The sequence below is a fragment of the Pyxicephalus adspersus genome, chromosome 1, assembly GCF_032062135.1.
Source record: "Pyxicephalus adspersus chromosome 1, UCB_Pads_2.0, whole genome shotgun sequence".
Lineage (NCBI taxonomy): Eukaryota > Metazoa > Chordata > Amphibia > Anura > Pyxicephalidae > Pyxicephalus > Pyxicephalus adspersus.
Window position 1 is genome coordinate 145213192 of NC_092858.1, and position 22354 is coordinate 145235545.

The window sequence follows — 22354 nt, forward strand, 5'->3', positions numbered from 1 at the left end:
TGGACGGACATGCTACTATTGTCAAAATCTTCTGGTTGCCATGGTGACATTTCAAAGCCTGCAGCAAATACCCATGCTGTGAGAGTCTGCTTTGGTTCTAAAAGATATGGTCAAGACTAAATCCAATAATAGCTGCTTGTTATGAGGACAATAATGAACACATTTCAAAGCAACCTCTTCCCCTTTTTACAAAAAGGGGGCTAATGATATTAATTAGAAAATGTAGAGATTATCATACACTACACAGAGTATATAGCTTTACTTGATAATAGGCTGCATGCTGGGAGCTCTGGTTCAACAACAGCTGGAAGCTACACGAGCTTTAATCCTGCAGTCAAGTGTGGTTCAAATTCAGAGCAGCGCAACATGATATTATTTATTAAAGAGCAAAGACATAAACATGACTACAGCATGAGCACTTGTATGAAATTCGATATCCAAATAGAAATCTCATGTTGCAGTCATTTTACATTTATTTACGTTTAATTTGGGTTAGAAAAGCTACTCTATACCTTCACGTTATTCTAGTTTTCACTTGGCTCCTCCTAGAGCTACCTTACAATCAAACAAAACAATCCTACACAATTGCCCCTCTTATAGGTTCATAAGTGTGAACTGGTTAAAAGGGCAATTAAAAACTATCAGATTATTAAATTATCAGAATATTAAGTGCACCCCCCCCCCCTCCACCAGCTCTTTAAGGAACTGTTTTTTGCTTGGGTATAACCCATTCTTCCCTGTTGTTGCCCCTTGGAGACTAGGTAACACAAATACAGCTTTTTCTGTTATCTTTTTTTTCACATGTACTTTAATGTAAGAGAAGCATTCTTTCTAATAATCACCAATGCAAAGAACATTCCTCCACCTGACCATCAATCTAACGGACAATTTCCTAAAACACCAACATCAAACAGTATTTTGTCATGTAGAGATCCTGAAAGGTATTAAAGGTTTTATTACAAGTTCAAAAGGTTTAGAAATGCACTAGGTGTTTTCACTTTATTTGGAATTTTATAGATGGTTTATATCCTAATTTCTTCATCAGTGGAAACAGTTGTGTCATGTATCAGACTGTGCAATTTACCTGAAATTTGCTCCTACTGGAAAGACAATGTTGTATTAATGGTTCACATCCAGTCCTTGCATTTTAATCTATTATCACAGACTGTAGCTGGAGTGTTGTATTTGCTTCGCTTGTAGCCACATTGTCATTATTTTCAATCAGATAGTTAGCGGCAGACATCATAAAATGATGCCTGCACAAGAACAATTTTTATAGGTGCCAAGAAAACCCCTGCCCAAATACAAATACGTAAAAATTAACACATGGATATACTGATAATTGAATATTTGATGGGAAAAATTTTCAATTTCCTGAACTGATTTGTGCTTCATAATATGCAACAGGGGTCAGACAGAAAACATACCATTTTTACCAGTACAAATGGTGTCTAGAGATACCAGTTAGGCTGGGAGTGAAGAAGCTGTTTGCTGCTCAACCCCATGTAGATATTACAAACCAGAAACATGGCTGGGCACTAGGACAAATGCTTCCAACTGATCAATTGCCATTGATGTTAGCAGCTTCTAGGTCTATGCAAAAAAGAAGGAGGCCCATCACCCTGCCCATCCATATCTTTTTAATGTGTCCTTGAGCACCAGAGTTCTTTTGTGTAGCTACAAAGTCTGAAAACATGGTATGCACATTATGAAATATTTTTTTCTATACATTACATGGTTCTATATATATGTATAGTGAGCTATAGAAAATGTTCTTAATGCGTAATGTTGTTTATTTTTCTTTTTGCATGAGTAATTTTAGTTTTAAAGTGTTATTTCAATATATTTAATGGTATCTCCAGATACCTGGATAAGTCAAAGTAGGTCAAAGCAAATGCTTCTAATTAATTGTTTAGATTTTCTAGATGACTAAATTCTAGAAGTTTCATGAGAAGTAATTGAGCTATGTATCTTCTCAACACTAAGAGTCCCTTTGTTACATTGTAGGAGGTTCTTTGGAACTATTCAAATTTTGTGCTTATTCCATATTTGTGCACAGATAACCATTTTGATCATCATGATTTGAAACAGTTATGATCTTGCCATCTGCTATTATGTGGATTCTTTCAATTCCTCCATATGCTTCAGGAGTTTTGGGCTAGAGCACTTCACTGGCACATTTAAACCTAAGTTGTAGCTGTCTGAATTGTGCACTAAAAGCTTCAGTCGATGAATAATGGCTGATTCTCTAGAATGACCTTCCTCAGGTGTGTTAAGGAAGAAATATGGCATCTGACCGCCTTGAAAAGATGTCTAGGAGCAATGAATCTGAGATTACCATCCTTCCTTTCACTCATCAAACATCACATATCCACAGAGCGGATGCAGTAAAATGTCTTACAATATGTTCCTTCAAAAGACTAGTGCACTATTAATAAAGTTTGAGGCTTGAACAGTGTTCTGATCCTAATGCTGCCTACATTCTAAACTAATAGCAGAATATTGTATTTATGTTTCGGGTCATTGTCTGCCACTGGTTAACACTCATGTTCAGAATCCAGTCTGAATGGTTCATGATCATGTGATTTCAATAACATCCAGTTATGGTAAGTTTATGTGTTTAGCTTCAGTCTTGTACAGAAAGACATAGTAAATACTGTGGCAGTGCAATACAGTAAATGTAAGTGCAATGTAAATTTGTTAGCGTTCCCAATAGTATTTGGAAATGCTTAGTTTTATTTATTAGCTTCAGATGAACTATTTTGAAAGGGAGAAAATCAAGAACATTTTGAAAAACACTTGCATACACAAAACACACTTTTTACTAGTTTTTGGTAATAAAAACCAACACTAAAGTTAACATACCCATTTAAAGTTATCGCAGGATTCTTGTTGGCACCTACAAATAACTTCAATTGTAATATAATTAAGCTATCATTTAAGAAAGTATCAGTACATCTTGATCAGAAACTGTTCCTTCAATACAAATAAAAAAACATGCTGGGGTACGATAAAAGAAAACTAAGAAGTAGTTGCCCCTTTCTATTGCTACCCTTTATTTCTTAGAGTTGTTATTTTTGAGTTCTAAAAACTAGATGCTGCTAGGTAACAGCCTGGTAAGACTGAAACATTTGGAGGTATATTAGCACTTTGTAGATGAACCGTATGGGCAAGTCTAATGTGTGAAATACATGCAAAGAAGGAGGGGAAACAAATCAAAAGAATTTGCCACAGAAGTACTACTGTTTAATCTTGATATTGAGCTTTTGGGGGGAAAAAGGATTTGCATGCATAAAACATAATTTGTACATAGAGGATTCATCGTCAAGTTCATTGTTGTAGATGTTATTCTAAATGTGATCCTGTTTTTTGTCCTGAAAACCAAGTGAAAATAAGTATACCAATGTGACTGCATCACGTAATATTAATACTATTCTGTAAAAAGTATGCCTGTTCATGTGAGAAAGGTACAAAAGAATGCCTAAAAATGCTGTCGTGTATTTTCAAGAAAAAAATGTATTTTAGTAGAACTAAAACCCTGATTTACAAAGCTTTAGTTTTTAATAGTATGGTGTACATGGAAATATCTTTGTGCCATACCCCTGACTGCATAACATACCATCCCTTAAAATGTTTATGGCCTCCAGTTTCAGCCATAAATGTCCCTCGTTCCTACCCTAGTACCACAATGTACCCGTCCACATGCTCAGCTCTGTAATACATCATACATAAAAAATCTCCTGACTTATCAATAACCTAAAAATACACTTGTCCCGTCATTGGCTTAGCACCAGAGTGTAATTGACCTGGCAAGGTCTCTGTAGCTGCATATTGTACCTAATATTCCATACAGACACTAGATTTTTTCACCGAAGATGAACGTTCGTGATTGTCTGGGTCCAAAAAAATTTGCATTTGTGCAACCGTCCCGCAATGTCATTTAGTCATCCGAAATTAAAAAACGCTCAACAACCAACCACTACTGAGGACTATTGTATCTGTATATTGTACCTACAAATAGCCAAAAACACTGACACAGTAAAGTTGTCCAATGATGCAATTTAGTCATCTAGCATGCAAGATTCACCCCCCCCCCCCGCCTTCCCTAGAATAGAACAGGCTGATTGGCCATACCCAATAAACCAATACAGCACTCACTTATTCCTATTTCACCCAAATTGATTACAAGCATCTATACACAATGTAAAGTGCCCAGTAAATATGAATCTCTCCCATACCTTACTATGTAGTTACATTGATAATGTCACTGTAGCCTAACTGCAGCATGATTGGAATTATTGGTCTCCTCATAAGGTTAATATTCTTAACAATATCACTCTACCAACACCAACTAACCTCTTCCAGGATGGCTGACTAATGTAATGTGATCCTCCCTGGACTTCCACTTTTTTTTCCTGTACAACAGATCGAGGCACAGTTCTTATTAAATAAGCAAGTGCCAACACTACTAAGTGCAGAGTGCAGTAACCCATAGCAAAAATAAATACCTTCTTACATGAATGACTTTACTCATAGATAGAAATATTTACAGAATAACAGTTATATGGTCTTTAATCACCAACAAGCCTATATATGGGCTTTAAAAAATCTAAAAAATTCATTAAAAAATTTGGAATTATCATTTAAAGCTTACAACTGCCTTTCCCTTGAAGGTTTCCGCTGAGCAGTAGTCTGACTATAAATACGTCCAGTTTATCCAGCCAAAAAAGGATTTAAATCTTCAGAAGGATTCAGTGTGGCAACCACTAAATCCATTAAATTATGTTTTAATTACTTAGGCCGCATACAATTTCTTTCAACTATGAAAACAGTGGTTAATGATTATTATGTTTATGGTGACTGGATTAAAATGAAAAATAAATGGTGAGGAAGAAGGCCACAGCAGGTAATTGTACACCTCCAGAGATGGTAATTGGACTGGCTAAGAAGAGGACCAAAAAAGGTAACTAGATGGATGAGGAACAAGGCCAGAATATGTAACTAGACAGGTCTATATAGCGAGGCTGGAGTACATAGCAGGACAGGTCAGGAAAAAGACCAGGGCAGGTAACAGAAAAGATTAGAAACAAAATATGGACAGATCTAGAAAAACTCAAAGGAAGAAACAGGTGAGAACAAGGTACAGAGAATATAACACAAAAAGTGCAGAAGAAGCCAGGACGATTACCAGAGCAGGTTACATACAAACCAATGGAGGTAAGAAGACACATCCGAAGCAAGGGCAAAACGAATACCATGACAGGTCAGGAACAAGGCCAAAACACATAACAGAAAAAAAAAGCCTAAAGCCAAAAACTCAAGGCTTGGTGGAATTAGGTCAGAATCAGATGGCAACTAAACCCACAACTCTACTGATTGCTGGGAGACCCCAACTTATGGTTTAAGAGGCTATATGTGACTAGCAATGCAAGTACAATGCCGCCAGCAGTTACCTTTTGGTGAACAGCAGGTATTTGACATTTACAAAAAAACATTTAGCACATAACAAAGGATTCCCAGAGCATTATGTTTTACTATGTAGTAAAAATAACTGTCCTCTTCTATACACAGTGGGGTCGAATTACTAAAATAGTGAAGGCAGTTCTCTTAGCAAAGTTGGATCTTCTAGCAGGGGACATTTTACTTACCTCAGCCAACCAATCACATGAAGCTAAAAAATTCTGTTTTTTGTTTTCATTTTTACTACATGTGATTCAATGAGCCTCATTTATTAACACTCTCCAAGACTGCAGAAGATACACTTTCATAGGTGAACCTGGAATGGATTTCTTGTCATCAAAATTGTCATCACATTCACATTAATAGGTGAAATATTCAATAAAAAGAGATGTCACTTACAAAAGCGGTAGTTCCCTTATTTTTAAAATTTACTTTAGGCATTGCAGAGTTCACGCTCAGGACAAAATATCCAAAATGCAAGGGTATTTCACAGCTCTGTAAATTTGCTGTGCAAATACAGAATTCTGCCAGTCATGATCCCCTAGGGAAAACTTTTGCTAGTCTTAATTAAATAACACATCTAAGTGGAACACTTTAGCTGTCTAAGCTTTTTTGTCTGTATGACACTTACTCTAGGCATTGTGAAGCACTGAATGATAACAGACACATGAATACTGGACTACAATGTACAGGATCCATCAGATTATTGCCTGCCAACAATGAGCTTCTGGTTTTTTAAAGCAAAGCCAACAAGCAGGCTTTCGTTATATACTCAGCAAAGAAGAACACACTACCTACTAAGCGCTATGGTTTGAATATTTCGTCTAAGATGTTAAAATAGTCTATTCTTTCCTACCAAGTCACAACGAACCAGGCGAGAAGCCCTTTTGTATAAACATGGACACAAACCACAAAAAAACTGCTGTATGTATCTTAACATAGAACTAAGCTTGTAACTAAAAAACTGTAAGGAGCCATTTTTTTTTCAGAATCTCATCACAAGTGCAGGGCTCAGTGTACAATGGCAGGTATCCAGACATACCTTTGGATGCAGGGAAGAACTTAATTTGTTGAGTTACATTATTTTGGCCAGGCCAATCAAGATGGCCAAACGTTTGGAAACCCAGAAGACCAGGTGAAGACGGAGGCATGAACAACAGAGAGAGGACAGGTGAGTTTATTTAAATTAGGAATGTGAGTTTATACAAAGAAGGGTCATCAGCTGTCCCTCTTACAGAGATGTGACTGCTTCTAGTATTTACAATTTTGACTTTGGTCCTGCTTTAAATCTTAGTCATAAAAAGTAGAGTTCACCAAACATGCAAATATTTAGCTTCACATACCTCTGGCATCAAAGAATTCGTCATCTGAGCTGTCCACCGAGTCATTCACAATTTTCTGTAGGTGCCACTGTGCCCCACTAAATCGCCGTGTCCCCCCTAGAAAGAGTAAAGAAATACTTTATTATGTTTCCTAAAGTTTCAGTAATCAAGAATAACTTTCAATGCACATACAAGAGATTCACCAATAAATATCTGAAAATGTGTTCCGTACACCCTACCTAACAAGCAGAGGTACAGTGAAGGATGATTGAGTTGCATCTGAGTAAGGACAGTGCTCCTAAACTTACTCTCCAAACGCTGAAGGTGGGAATACACTAGTTAGTGAGCATTGTAATAAAAAAAAAAGTCTATCTTTGCTCTAAATACCAGTAATGTTTAAAGAAAATGTCTGTGAGGAGGCGGATTTACTAAATGCTGCCTGACAATTAGTTAATTCTTGTCAACGAGGCACGCTTGTAATCATAGGGCTCACAGCAGGTCACAGGGAAATTGCCAGAACCTCCTAGTTCATAAAGTGTTAAAGTGCATGTTAAGAATGACCTAACACACATTTGATTTCCTGAGGGATTCATATTTTTTTTTTTGTTGTACAACAGAGATTGGTAAGACATTGGCTAATTTTCTTTAAGTAACCATTGTCAATGCTCATTGATAAGCCCATAGCTTCTCAATCAGTACCTGTCTATGCCGAGTTTTGCCGATTGATTTCTAGATTGTTAGCACTGACTCTGTTTCTGAAGTCTTCCCACTGTGAGCTGCGGTGTCTAGGAGCCACAAAATAAAGGATATTCAGCTTAGTTAGGAAAGATAAAAGAAGTTTTTAGTTTATTCCATGAGGCCTGTGATTCACATAGTGACTGGATTTGGCACTGGTTTAGGCTGTCACACATGAGCCTTTTGTGCACTTTAATGAATCAAGTAAAGCTTGAGTATGAAACCTTGAAAAATGACAAGATCCGACTTGCTACATTGCTTCTTAGTAATATTTAAACTTTGGGAACAGTTTTAGGATCATTTTGGCCCATTCACTTCATGTGTCATGACTGATATGCAATGAAAAGTATATTACACAATGGACTTCATTTACTTACAAATTACTTTAACCTGATATGACAAATGACACACAAAATTGTATTCATTCAGGAAGCAATTTTCTTGTGTTATCTCTATTACATTCTGGGTGAATGAGAGAAGTGCTTACGTAGTAAGTAGTAGTATGACAAAGACATTTCTCTTACAAGTTATCTTTACAATGGGAAAAGAATGCATTCAAAATGTTTAATGTCATGTTTTCTGCATAGGTTACCTCTAACTTGTATTTCACATGAAAACCAGCACATAGAACACCTCATACCTGCATAACTAATAACTTAATAAAAAAGAACACAATGACAAGTAAATTACCAAGGCATTGATACATTGCATTAAATATTGGTCATAGCTTGAGACATAATTAAATAAGTTGAGTAAGTAGGAGGAAAAAAAAAGTTCTGTTCGAATTCCAGGGAATCAAGGAGTGTTGGGAATATGTGTGTATGATTGAAATATCGCAAACCCCTACATACAGATCAGAAATATATGTGTGTAAATATATATGTTCCCAAGAGGAAATAGAAATGGGAAAAGTCTGATGTCATTTTTAAAGTAATGTATGTGTCACAGCAAAATTCAAGAACACATTAGAAATCCCTGAGGTTGATTTATCTTCTGGGGGTGAAAAGGATTGCTTTCACTGTAACCCCCACAGAGCTAATGTCATGAACTTCCCTAAACTTAAATACTTGATCTTTTGCCTTTAAAAGCCATAGTATACTGTGTGTCCTCGGGACTTATGGATGAGAAGTGCTGATCCAGTTAAAATCCCGTACTATAAAACACAGAGACCTGACTTCAGCTGCCAGCAATGCAAAACCCATCTGTGATACAGGAAAAAAAGCTAAATGAATCCTGACAGCAGAAAGCAATATTTTGGCACTGACTGTTTTTTTCTCATTTCAGGAATAAATCTGCCTTGAAAAGTGTAAATTATGTCTATAAAAGAGAATAAGGAAACCCCATATAGATTGCAAATAATCACACTGTTCTGTTTACAAATGTGCAAAATTGGATGCAAAATATCATCAAATAGAAAATACACATTTATTTTTAAAACACTGTGAAAATGCTAAAACAAAATCTGGTAAACTATCACAGAAATGATCTTAGAAATAATTACACAATACTACATAATTACATTATACTACATTATATTCAGCACAACAATTTTCCCAGCTGGAAATTGGGAATAAACTGATATAATAATATTAATAAACAGGGTTTATAAAGCGCCAACATAGTACACAGCGCTGTACATCAAATAGGGGTTGCAAGACAACTAGACAAATACAGACAGTGATACAGGAAGAGAGGACCCTGCCCTGAGGAGCTTACAATCTAGTGAGGGAAGTAACACACAATAGGAGGGGAGATATGTAGTGGTGGGAAGCAGTGACAGTTTCAAAAGACAGAAGATGGGTAGGCATGTTTTGAAAAAATGGGTTTTGAGTATTTTTTTTCAAATGAGCAGAAAGTAGGAGCAAGCCGAAAAGGACGAGAAAGACCATTCCAGAGAGTTGGGGAAGCTCTACAAAAGTCTTGGAGCCGTGCGTGTGATGAGGTTATGAGTGAGGAAGTCATTAGTAGGTCATTGGAGGAACGGAGAGAGCGGCTGGGGGAGTAATTTTTTACCAGGTCAGAAATGTAAGTGGGACAAGAACTGTGGGGGGATTTGAAGGCAAAGCACAGGAGCTTGAATTTGATTCTAAGGTGGATAAATTTTAACTGAAAAAATAAAAATTGATTTAATATTTGAATGTCTATAGGAGCTTTTCTCAACCTTTTTAACACAGACCTTTAAAAAAACACTAAGGTATTCAGAGATTCCCTGGTATAATTGTTTAAACTGGTATGCACAGCCCACGGCATAAAATTTTGGTGGTCAGTAGAATGAATGTCACTTACATTACTGGTCAGTGTCACCCTACAGATAGCCAAAAAGATCATTGGTGTAACCTAACCTGACTTGAGAATGACAAGTCGCTCATTGCTCAAGGAACCCCTAGCAATCTCTAAATGCACCGGGGGGTTCCACAAAATCTGCTTGAGAAAAACTGACCTATAGTCTACAGTTTGCCTGCTTCAAAAGTTCTTTAGTTCAAATTTTATAGAATATTTGTAGTTTAAAAAAGTTTCATACTAAATTGGATTCTGACTCCCCATATACACAGCAATATAGAAGATTTTATAGGGATAGAGATACTTCAAAATGTGTGCACCTTGGTCTTCGACAAACCAGAACATTTCAATAAATATACACAATTCATTTTTGTATCTAAAACACTGTCTATTTCTCCAAAGCGAATTGCAGAAAAGTGAACTAGTGCAAACCATCTTGACCGTGTTCTTTTTTTATTGTAGATATAGAATAATGACTATATACTGTATATTTATAATGTACAGGTTGTGCCGCTGTGTCCCAGATCTGTAGGTAGAGAAAAGCCATTATAGCCTGCTAACTCAGAGCTATGTATTACTTGCCTTGTGACATATGCATTCCCTCTAAGCCAACTGCTAAATATCTAGTGTTCTGGAACTTTGCCAGATGTGCTCCTGAAGGCTTGATCATTGCCTTTTTTTTAATAAAGGACAGGGATTACTTTTTACATATATTATTACTCTACCTTTTTTTCAACCTTATAAGAAGGTGGAAAACATCAGCAGTCCATTACAGGGTAAACAGTAGATTGGAATGTTGCTATGATCTTGTCCAAACCTTCTTTTGCAAATGAAGAGGAAATGACTCCTAATTGGTCATTGAGATACAAAGTGGAAAGGTTAAAGGCTGTATTGTCATATCTTTGGTGCACTGGTCTGGTAATATTTCTGGGAGCATCTTTCACAATGTTAAAATAAAGAGAACAAAAAAGCAAAATGTAAATAAAAAGTTTCCAGAAAACATACGACCTGTAGATCTCCAGTCCCTGTAACATTTAATTCATATAATGATTTTCCCACCTTTTCTAATGTTAAAAAATGGCCTTCAACCCATGTTTCTAATGTGCCTTAGGGATTGGGGCTTATTTTGATGCAATGTATACAACATATTAAAAACAAAACAAAACATAAGGCTCAGTTCAGCCTGGTCACGTTACCAGATGTTTTTGTGCAGCTCCTGGCAGCTGGCCACCCCCTAAGCGGCCTAGACCACTGCACTGGTTTTTAAGGAACCAAAACATATTACAATGGATGAAAACACTAACATTATTTGTAAATGGACAGCTTCAGGTGAAATACTACATGAAGTGTCCCACTCAAGGAAGACGTTCATGCTTGTGAGGAAGTGGTAACTGCACCACAACCTCACCGCAGGTCACAGAATGCCACTCACAAATTCACAGATGTTACAGATTGCAAAGCAAGAAAGATCAATGCCTAAACCCTAGCTGCGATTTTCCACTAAACATTCTGCACAAACTGTGCATTAAGTTTACACATCAATCCTTAAATTTCTGCCCAAGGTTACTGGCCCAATAAAAATACATACAGGTATTTAAAAATGCTGAAGAAAAAAGATGACAAATCCTTGACAGTCTGCAAGCATAGCAGTTGTATATTTACAATAGTAGGGCTGCAATATCTTCCCACAATCTTCTGATTGGAGATCAAGTGTTTATTCTCTATAATCCTCTTTTAATGACCGCCATGTGGAGGTATTTGGATTAATTCTGGGATACTGAGCCAAGCACTGCCGCACAGCTCTAAGCTATATAAACACACAGCTGCTAAAAAGTCATGGTAAAAATGAAAACAAAGAATTAAAAGGATATTTATCTGCTGGTATGCAATGCCAAATGCAATGCAATCACAGCAATTACTTATTTCCTAATGAGAATAAGTAGGAAAGCTGTCAGTGACTAACAGATGGCTGTCAGTGGTCATTTCCTACATGGTCTTCAGAAAACAAATAGTGACCCAGTACTGAACCACTAACTGTATAACATGCCAAGATACTGCTCATCTAAAATGACAAGACAATCAGGTTTGGGTGATGCCAGAGGCCATGTTGTCTGTCAACATGGGTTTCCTGTTGACAGGCCAACAATGGCAACCAATACATAAAATGTTAGATGTGCAATAGCAAAGAAAATGACTAACAAATGGGTAAGGAAAATTTAAAATGAGAGATTACAGTAGACAGATAAATTTTAGATTCGATTAGTAGGCTTAAAAAAATAAAAATAAAATGTTGCCTTTACAGTGCTAGGTCCCAGGTATGAAGCTCAGCCAGGACACTATCTTCATGGAGTTTGCGGGTTCTACCCTTTGGTTGTGTGTCTCCATGTACTCCGGTTTCCTACCACTTTCTGAAAAACTTGCAGTTAGGTTAATTGGCTTCCCCCAAAATTGACCCTAGACTGTAATAAAGACATATGACTATGGTAGGGACATTAGATTGTGAGCTCCTTTGAGGGACAGTTAGTGACATGACTATGGACTTCAAAATGCTCCATAATATATTGAAGCTATATAAATACTGTGTAGCATTATTAGCATCAGGACAACCTATTATATGAATGGGCTACCCCACAAACCTCAATGAGTCATAAATCATGCATACTGTGTTTTCAGCAGCACACTGCAATATGTGTCAGTGTTTTGTCAAGTACTGCACTGTGCTGCAACTCAGATGCACTGGGAAGGTGTGTTGGGGCACTATTCAGCGGCACACTATTGTATGCAATATGCAATGCCAGGTTTGCAGTAATGTCCTTGTTGACACATGTGTAATCATGCAATAATGTCAATGAGCCCAAAGTTTATTAATAGAAAGACAACACTTTTTAATTTTGTTACTACTGCTGTAGCCATTTTAAAGCTACATTGTACAATCTGTATTTTTCTTGGCTGACTCCACAATGAAGGGGGGACAAATTGATGAATCCATCTTTCATGTTTATATCAGGGTATTCTTATTGCTAGTAAATGATGAGCCAGCATACATACATAAAGTTTGGTCACAAGGAAACTAAAGCAGCATAAAAACAAACTCTGCTTACCCTAAAAACATTCAACAAATTGTCATGAAATAATTGAGGTGCAAAAAACAAAATAAACACTTCCCCTCAATAAAAAAACCTCTTTTCTATTTCTCCGATTCCTGACATCAATGATGCTTCCTGAGATACAAAGACATATTAAAAAATATCTCAGAAAATTATTGTCTTTGCATATCCGTTTTTTAAAGTAAAAATAATAATGTAAAAATAATATCTTCTTTATGTCTGTGACCCCAGCCCTAGCAGATGCTTCACTGTCATGTTGATTTAAGTCCTGAAATATTTCTTTTCAAGAATAAATTAGCTTTTCTTTGACTGAAATATGTCAAAATAACATTTCTCTAAAAACGTTCTCTGTAGCTCATATACTGTATTTGTCCTTGACTATTCATTGTGCTGCAGGTCTCAAAATATTGGGGTTGATACACTAAAATAATGAACATAGTTTAATTAGTTTAATGAATAATGTAAAGCTATTCTTACTTCAATCACCCAACCATGCACAAACACCCTGCTATTTTATTTTATGTATAAAACAGCTTTACATTATTTAATACGATTGGTGAACATACATATTCCAAAGCAAATTTTCACTTTACCAAGTAAATAGTATATCTATATATAGTATATCTTTAGTTATTTAAACCTAAGATTCTAAAATGATTTGGGTTGATGATAAGCATGGTGGCTTTGCAGCAATAGGTCCCAGGTTTGAATCTCAGCCAGGGCTCTGTCTGCATGGGGTTTGCAGGTTCTCCCTGTGTTTGCTTGGGTTTCCTCCGGGTAATCTGGTTTCCTCCCACATTCCAAAAACATGCAGTAAGATTATTTGGCTTCCCCCAAAAAATGGCCTTAGACTTTATTAAAGACATATGACTATGGTAGGGATATTAGATTGTGAGTGCCTTTGAGGGACAGCTAGTGACATGAATTTGGAATTTGTAACGCGCTGCATAATATGCTGGCGATAAATGAATACTGTGTAATAATAGAAAAAATTGCTCCTAATTTTCCCAAAGGTTGGGATTCATAACATTTTTAGTATTTCTCCAACAGATAACAGTACATTTAGTAATCTTTAGCTTAAAAAGAGTCAGAATACGTCTCTTTATATAAAACTTTTTGTCCATTGAGGATGGGAGTTGGACAACCCTGTTCAAATGGTTAGCAATGGGCACAACTCCCATTTTGGTTTGCTACTGGTTAGGTAATTGTTTTATAACATTTGCAAACTCAATTTTTGCAAGCCTATTCTAGAAAACGCTGCCAGTATTGAGTTAGTAACTGGTGGGAGCCGTGTTTCTAATGTAAGCAACATCTCTACTGGCTAATGAATGTTAGGTGCAGAAATTCTGTAATGTTAAAAATTTCCCTTTAGCTTTGTGAATTCATCTCTTAAAGAATCCTTAAACATAAGAAAACATATCCTGGTTCACTTCTTCATCCCATTGTTAGCAAAAACAGGTATTCTTTTAAAGACAATTGCAGATTGAAATAGTTGAAAGGACAAGTTTAGTTTTCTTCTATTTTTTTTGTACCAAATTTTTACTCAAAATAACTTTTAATTATACATAAACTTTACCTTTAATTTTTTTGCATTAGGATTAAATTATATTGCCTCATAGACAGTGTTTTTCAGTGATATGGAAGTAGGGAATATATTATAGATCACTTTTACCTACTCCAACAAAGTATAGTACATGAAAAGGACATTGTAGGTATTTGCTTGGATCAAAAATGTCTGGAAATTGCTGAGCTTAATTAAATACCATCAGCTACTACACTGATATCCTTCATCAAATCTTCAAATTTCAAAGAGGAATGTATTTTTTTAAGGAATCAAGTCTACTGTTCTGTTTGTCTTTGATGTAAAAATTAATGTGATGGGACCATCAGAGCAGTAATATAGAAAATCTAAACTTGAAAGTGAAGAAATTTGCCACTTAAAAAGAGGATAACTGTACTATTTTATGTATGAATTTTAAACCAGGTTTGAATAGGATACTCTGTCCAAAAGGAGTTTGGTATAATTATCATTAGATAATATGATGTTTATATTAACACCATGGATCTAGAGGTGTGTGATTACTGAACAGTGTTCTTCTTTTCTGCCACTTAATTTTGATGGGAAGACATTTTTTTCTATTGAACAAATCAATAAGTTTATACAAACAGTGTCAAGCCTCAGAAGTCTGTGTTGAATAAAACTAAACTTAAAGCACAAAAACTTACATTTAAATATATGGACGTAAACACAGAACACAGTGTCACCAGCTGGCAGTTCTAATGACAAAAGTAGTGAAAAAAGTGACAAGCAAACAATCCCTGGTTCCGGGTTGCTTTTTGTTTAAATTCTATATTGTACAGAGCATAAACTATGTAGTGTAACGCTCGACTCTATGTCTGTGTCTGAGGGGGGAGATCAGGGGGAACAAGTGAGATTATGTTTAAAATAAAAGAAATGTGATTTTTAAAATTGATATAACATAGTCAGGGAAGTACATTTTTACTGAAAAACTACATACTTTTTTAAATTTAGAACATGTTCTCACAGGTCCCGCTGACCCTTCTCTGCCCCAGCAATTTGAGGACAATCTGTTCCTTACCGTTCGCTGCTGCCCCTATTCACTCCTTGGGGCTCCTGCAGGGACATGATACCATGTAGAGTCCCCCAAAAGACAGCGGTTCCTGGAGTGAGGAAGCAGTAAACGCACCTCAACATGTCCACAAGTGCGAACCTAACATTAGTGTTAGGGACCATTTTGTTCTTTATGAAAGGCTGAATACATTTATTTATAAACTATTATGACAGCAAACACAAACATAAGCTGGAATGAGAGAAGTTGCAAATTGTCAATTAACATAAATTTCTGAAAATGGAAATCATGAGCGTTAATGGGCAAAGTGGAAATATTTTTTGTAAAATGAATCCATTACTTTAAAATTTCCTAGATTAAGAGCTAGTTCATATGGACGGTTACCGATAGTTGCACTGCCTGCCAGCTGCCAATCTACCTCTTCCCTATGCTGCTTATTATTGAAATATATAGGAGCAATGGCACGAGCTGACAGGTGGTTTGCAATAAATCCAGCACGTATTCGTGGTTTATTCTGTTTTCAGAGGAAAGAAAACCTTATTTGGTTTTAATAGACAGTTCATCAGTCAAACATAAGACATGTAATACTTAATCTTGTAGATCTGCAAAAATGCTTCCACAAGGCAGTAAGAAATGAATCACATATCCTTCTCAGTGTTATAATACTGCAAAACATAGTAAAGCAAAGAAGCTGCAAAAGTTCAAAGATGTTGTATACGTAAAGCCCTCAGTCATGTAATTTTCTGTTTGTGTAATTGGCTCACTGATTTATCTCAGACGTCAATACTAAGATTCAAGTCAAATTTTAGGCATCCCCTGCATAGAAATGTAATTTTTTGTGATAAACCTAAGAGTTATTTGTTTTTAAAAGGGATGCAGACAATGCCGCTTTCTTCATTAGAGCACAGAAAGTGCTCGGATACTCAGAGATTCATTTTGCAAAAGACATGCTGGAGGTATAAAGGTATAAATCTTAAACAACGTTTGTTAATATCCTTACAATGTAAATAGATAACACGGAGGGGATTGCTTTATTGCTTAACAAACGTGGAATTACATTGTAAAGGCTCGGAAATAATGCTTATAAAAATGTGAAAAATCAAAGCAAATGAAGTATCTAAATTCCAGTGAAAAATCTATTTTAATTCAGTAGGCTTTCCTCCTTCTGTTTGTTGTCATACACAGATACAAAAAAAAAAAGCTGTTAGCCTGATATTCCTGTTTGCAGGGAAACAGACACCACGTGAATTTTGCATACTACCTTTACAATGGTTTATGTGCAATATCATTCGTACTAGTCTTAGCCAGGCTGGAAGAAAGATGGCAAGCTGTGAAGAGTGTATTTGTTTGGGAACATCTGGCACAGCATGGCTTTCAGAATCTCATCCAACTAACTTTTCCAGAGAAAGGAAAAATTTGAATGTTTGAAGCAAAATGTACAAGATGTTTGTATCAATGTGTTCTCTGACTGAAAACAAAATGAACCTAAATTTAAAGTATCTGGTCTTACATTGCTTGGTTTCCTTGGTACAGTGTTTTTTGATGTCAAGAACCCAGTACCAGCTAGGTTTCTGTGCAGAGGTTTAAGCACAAAAATAAGTGTAAATTAAAAGTTCCTCTCCCACCCCTTAATTCCTAGGCATTACCACGCCATTAGGCTGACCGTCATATATTGGCCATCACACAACTTCTATTACTTTATTCCTGAACTGGCCTCTAAATAGGAAGACAAAGCTGAAGATTGTGAATAGATATAGCAAGCTTAAACCAGTGGCAGAATATTGGATACTCAAAGTTTATTGCTGTGCACGGGGAGGTAAAGCTAGCCAAGCTGGTCTGATTCCATTAAATAGTTAGGGCTTGCTCACAGTGGTTGTCGGAACAGTGGTTTCTGTGGGGTTCCTGGCAGATGGCACCTCTCAAGCCCCTTTAATACCCCCACCACTGTCAGTTCCTAATGCTTTGTACGTTTTAAAGCAGGTGGCTGCTCATTAGCACTAGTTTTTTACTATGGGTGGCTGTGAGTGAGATGTTTCTGATTAGCTTCGCAACAGCAGAAGCTGTTTAGTTGAGTAAAGAAATGGTAATCAAGGGCACACCTAAAGAGATGTAAAGTGTGCCACTGCCCACAGGACCCGGACCTTCTTTAGACAACTGGGGCCAGTAAGTTTGGTTGGGGGTTTCTGCACAGGGGCCTGCTGTTGACCATCACCGGCAGAAAATGCATTGGTTATCTGTAACTGGTGGTAACCGCACCCTCATCATCACTCTTACTGTACACGCTTACTGTAACACAATTGTGTATTGATGAATATCATAAGTGAATTTTTCTCCAGCACCCCCAGGAACTTGTTGCACAACTCCAATATCAAAAAAATATGTAATCTTTCTGGTCCATGCAAGAGCCTTTCATCAAGAAATCCCACCACCATCACCCGTCATTATTAGTAGTGCACTTGATCATGTATCACAGCCACAAATCCAGGTAAATGCGTTTATATAATCATCAAAGCTGGAATGCATCAGGTAATGATATATGTTATTCTAAACTTATTTTCTTCCACAGATGAATAGGCTGTTGAATGGGTATGGCAGTCCAGGTACACATTGTACCCATTGAATATCCAACAATGTTTTACTATAGTGATTAATCTTGCTCATTTCCATTAGTAAATGATTCACTGCTCCTCTCAATAAGTGCAAATGAATAGGTTAAGTCATACCTCACTAAAAACAACACATTCTTTAAGAGTAGACAATTTTATCTTAAATGGCATAAAGCAGTGAATGCTAATTACATTTCCTGAAGTACCAGAACCACTAGAAGGCTTGCCAAAAACTCTACATATAAAATAACTTTGAATAGATCTTACTATAATTCAAAATCAGTGCTTACTAAAAATACACAACTTCCCTTTAAAACAGAAGCATAAAGATTTTGTACATATTTTTATAGATTGTGTTACTTGCTAAAACAATAACATTTATAAATTCAATCCCCAGTTTATGAGACGTGCAGGGGTGCATGAATGCTATTCTGTGCAGTAGTACTTTGGATCTGAGCCAGTGTGATATGGCTCATAGGAACTGTTCACACTGCATTTTTAGAAGGATTACCAGCACTTGCCGAAAATGTTATTAGTCTGAAATGTGGTTTATATTTGAGTATATACTGTATTTTCCACTGTTAAAAATGATGAAAAAAGAAATAATAAAGCCACCACATCACAAAAACAAGTGTAAAAGTTCCTCTTCCACCCCTTAATTCTTAGTCATTACCAGACCGTTAGGCTGACCGCTGACCGTCATACATCAGCCGTCACACAGCTTCCATTACTTAAATCCTAAAATAGCAAGAAAAAGAAGAAAAAGCTGAATTTGATTGTGACTAGATATAGCAAGCCTAAACCAGTGGCAGAATATTGGATACTCGAAGTTTATTGCTGTGCACACGAAGGTAAAGCTAGCCAAGCTGGTCTGATTCCATTAAATCGTTAGGGCTTGCTCACAGTGGTTGTGAGAACTGCTGTTAAAAATGATGAAAAAAAATAATAAAGCCACAACATTGAGGGACCTGTAAAACTGCTTTACATAACATTTTTCTATCTAGGTTTAGATATACTTTAAAGCAGATTTAAAGGTTAAAAACAGGCAGCTAAAGCAGAAGGGACAAGCTCATTCCCTTCTACAATAAAACAAACCTACCTGCCTGTTTGTAATCTTCTATTAAACTCAAACTGAGCTGCACATGAACAGCTTGGTGTAAGATCCCTGCATGCTTACATTTAGAACAATCAGGATGGCTGAAGGCCTGAACCTAGGAGAAGACTGGAAGCGCAAGCAATGTAGAGGTAAGTTAGGTTCTGCTTGAATGTGTTCAATTCTTTTCAAAACAAGTGTTACCTGTGGGGCTACTTTATAAACACCTCTACCGTTGGAGCACACTTTTACCGTTGGAGCACAAAACAAACTTTTTCTAAAAAGGCTAGGCAAAGTCTAGGGGGGATAGATACAGCAATTCTAACTACAATTGTAATAAAACCTATGTGTATACTAAAAATGATTATAGCCAGGACACTCTTCTGCAATCTTCCAATCACAACTGTCCGAATTCTCCTAACATCCAATCAGATTGAAAGTCAGACTTTCCCCATAACTCCCACAAACAAATTGTTTTTTGTTCTTTTTATTCTCTTTATTTACCAGCTAGTTAGATGCCTGACAAGATTTGTTTGACATTTTAAAATAAGTGAAGAAAGAGAAAGGGTTTTATATTTCTGTCCTGATTTCATTTTGCTAAAGACGTGCAACTTGCATCAGTCAAAAAAAATAATCAGCAAGTGATATAAAACTGTGACGCAATTTACAAGAGGAAAAAAAATGTGTTCTGCTTAATGGGAGCATCCTGCTGTGAAAAAGATGACATTTATTCCTGCAGCACTGATACAGCACAACCTCAGGTAATAACCAAAACCCGATGCCTGTGGGTAGTGAACATTATCTAGCAAATTGTCAGAGGTACTTTAATTGAGAGTGATATTCTAGATTATCCATGATTTTTGGAGCCCATGATTTTTGAAAGCAATTACTTGGCAAAGAATATTAACTTCATACTATTGCAATGGCACTCTAGGCTATATTTATGCGTGCGATTGCATAAAAACCAGGCATTAAGACCTAAAGAATCCCAATGTAATGATCCCCCAGGGCAACTGACATTGGGAAAGAATATGAGAATTGTCTGAAATTGTTTTGCAGTGAACAAAATGTCTACATAAAAATAACTAACTTAAAAGGAACATATTACTGCAAATCAGCAGCATATTTTTTGACCACCTGCTTTTTTACTACCCTACTTTAAGTACTATATAGCCTAGTTTTGATAAACTTAGTATCTTAAAGGTAAAGACAAACCAGAGAGAACATTAAAATGCCATTACAAAATATAAAAAAATAATTTACAGTCCAAAAAAGGTATGTATTTACAACAAGACTTTTTGGCATTGAAATGTTTTAAAAAAGGGAAGCTGCAGAGGGAAATGCAGTTTCACTAGATTGCATAAAAGAATTGGAAGAACAGTTACAGGGCCGTCTCCCCTGGCCTCCAAGCCACAGCCACAAGCTTTGATTCTAAGACATTGGTCCTTTAATTTTTAAAAACCTGGTTTTTCACCTCCTGTTAATTCCAGCCATCAAAGTAGACATTCACAACCCACGCTTTATTTGTAAGTTGGTTATGTTAAAGAAGAAGTTAGGCTGGGGTGGGAATTACAATTCCAACAGGTTTCATAAAAATATTTTAACAAAAAAAATAAAAAGACACAAACTTTGATATCTCCCAAGAAAGAACAGAAAAAACTGAACAAAAGATACACCACTGTGAAGTAAGCATTCCTCAGAAGCCGCAATCTTGACTTTTAGCATTCAAATCCTAAATAAAAAGTTGAGCTGGTGAGGGGAGTTCAATTCTATCGATTTTCGGGAGTAAACAGGGAATCAAATTAGGAATTGGTTGTTGTGATCAACACATCACAAAACCAATTCAAACTCAAGTTATCATTTTTAAAACAATATTTAGGCTCTAGCAGGACCTCGAAACCAATGCAGGTAATATGTTCCGTGTGCCACCTTGTGTCAGGTTTCAGAGTATAAAAAAAGAGAGATGCATCAACTTTGATATCATGTAACTTTTACCTGATAAAAAAGAAGAAAAGATACACCTGTCACAAGATTAGGTGGGGAAAAGAGGCCATTCTAATCAGAGATCAGTTTTAGGAAGGTATCTGATCTATATATGCTGTAGTTTCAAGTTCAAAGACACCCTGTGCCTAGAGAGTAAATGAAGAAAAGCATAATACATTTGGAAAGTGAATGACAGTAAATAAAGTGAATCTGTTTTTGCTTAAAATACCGTCCAGATTGTTGATTAGTCAAACACATCCTTATACTGTATTATTTACTAACCTCAGTAAACATTCACTTTGCTGAATGAACTGTCTTCAATCTTCAATGAATCAACATCCTAAAGTAAGTGATCTCCAGGATGTTCCAAAAGGCAGAGATGAGCCTCTTTGAAAATGTATTTTTGGTATACAAAAATGGGCCATAACATTTTGTTTTTCTAGCAGCTAGAATCTTTTTAAATAAAGGATTTGCGAGCTTAGGTCTAGCCTGTAAAGAAGCCACCTGACCAGCCATCACTATTTAAACACCGGATGACACCAGGACTCAGCTGCCGCAGTCTGTAAGCGCCACACAATGAGAATTAAAGTGTCAGCTGAGAAATCTTCACAGCCCCTTCCAGATGCAGAATTACATGGTTCAGTGTGAGTGGCAGAACAGGACTAGACAAGCTGAATGAGCAATAAATAAGAAGAGAAATAAACGAAACAATAGCAAGTGTTTGTCTCAAAGCCACCTGATTCACCAAGATGTAAATTACCCAATGGAACTAAAACAGCGTTATAACAAGCAGCACAGCACCATGTGTGAAATACATAGCACTGAGGGCTTGTACAGTACACAAGGGTCTGTATAGAGTCAGATTAACAGCAATTAACAGATGGGAATATGAGCTCATAAAACTTCAGATGCAACAGTTTTGCAGAATGTGTTAATTTGCCCTGGGTTCATTCTGTTAGTTTATTAGATAGGAAATGATTGATAAATAACAGTATGAGCCTTCACATGAAAAGCATAGTAAGACTTTGGTTCAACCACATTATTTGTGCTCATTTAATGTTAAATGGATACAGAATTTAGCAAATGAATTCTAATTGTTCAGTTTACATAGACATGTTTTCCATCTCAATAAAAAATTCAGTCTACCAAACAGCATTCTAGATTAGTTTCTACAGCA

The 22354-nt window shown here is 36.4% G+C and overlaps 1 protein-coding gene across 1 annotated transcript in view; it reads right to left on the reverse strand.

Annotated features, from left to right (window-relative positions):
* PITPNM3 (PITPNM family member 3) overlaps positions 1-22354 on the reverse strand; it is a 293907-nt gene that overhangs the window by 159935 nt on the left and 111618 nt on the right. The window contains exon 2 of the mRNA XM_072417098.1: positions 6804-6899. Within this exon, the coding sequence (XP_072273199.1) occupies positions 6804-6899 (96 nt within the window). The remainder of the gene's footprint in view (positions 1-6803; positions 6900-22354) is intronic.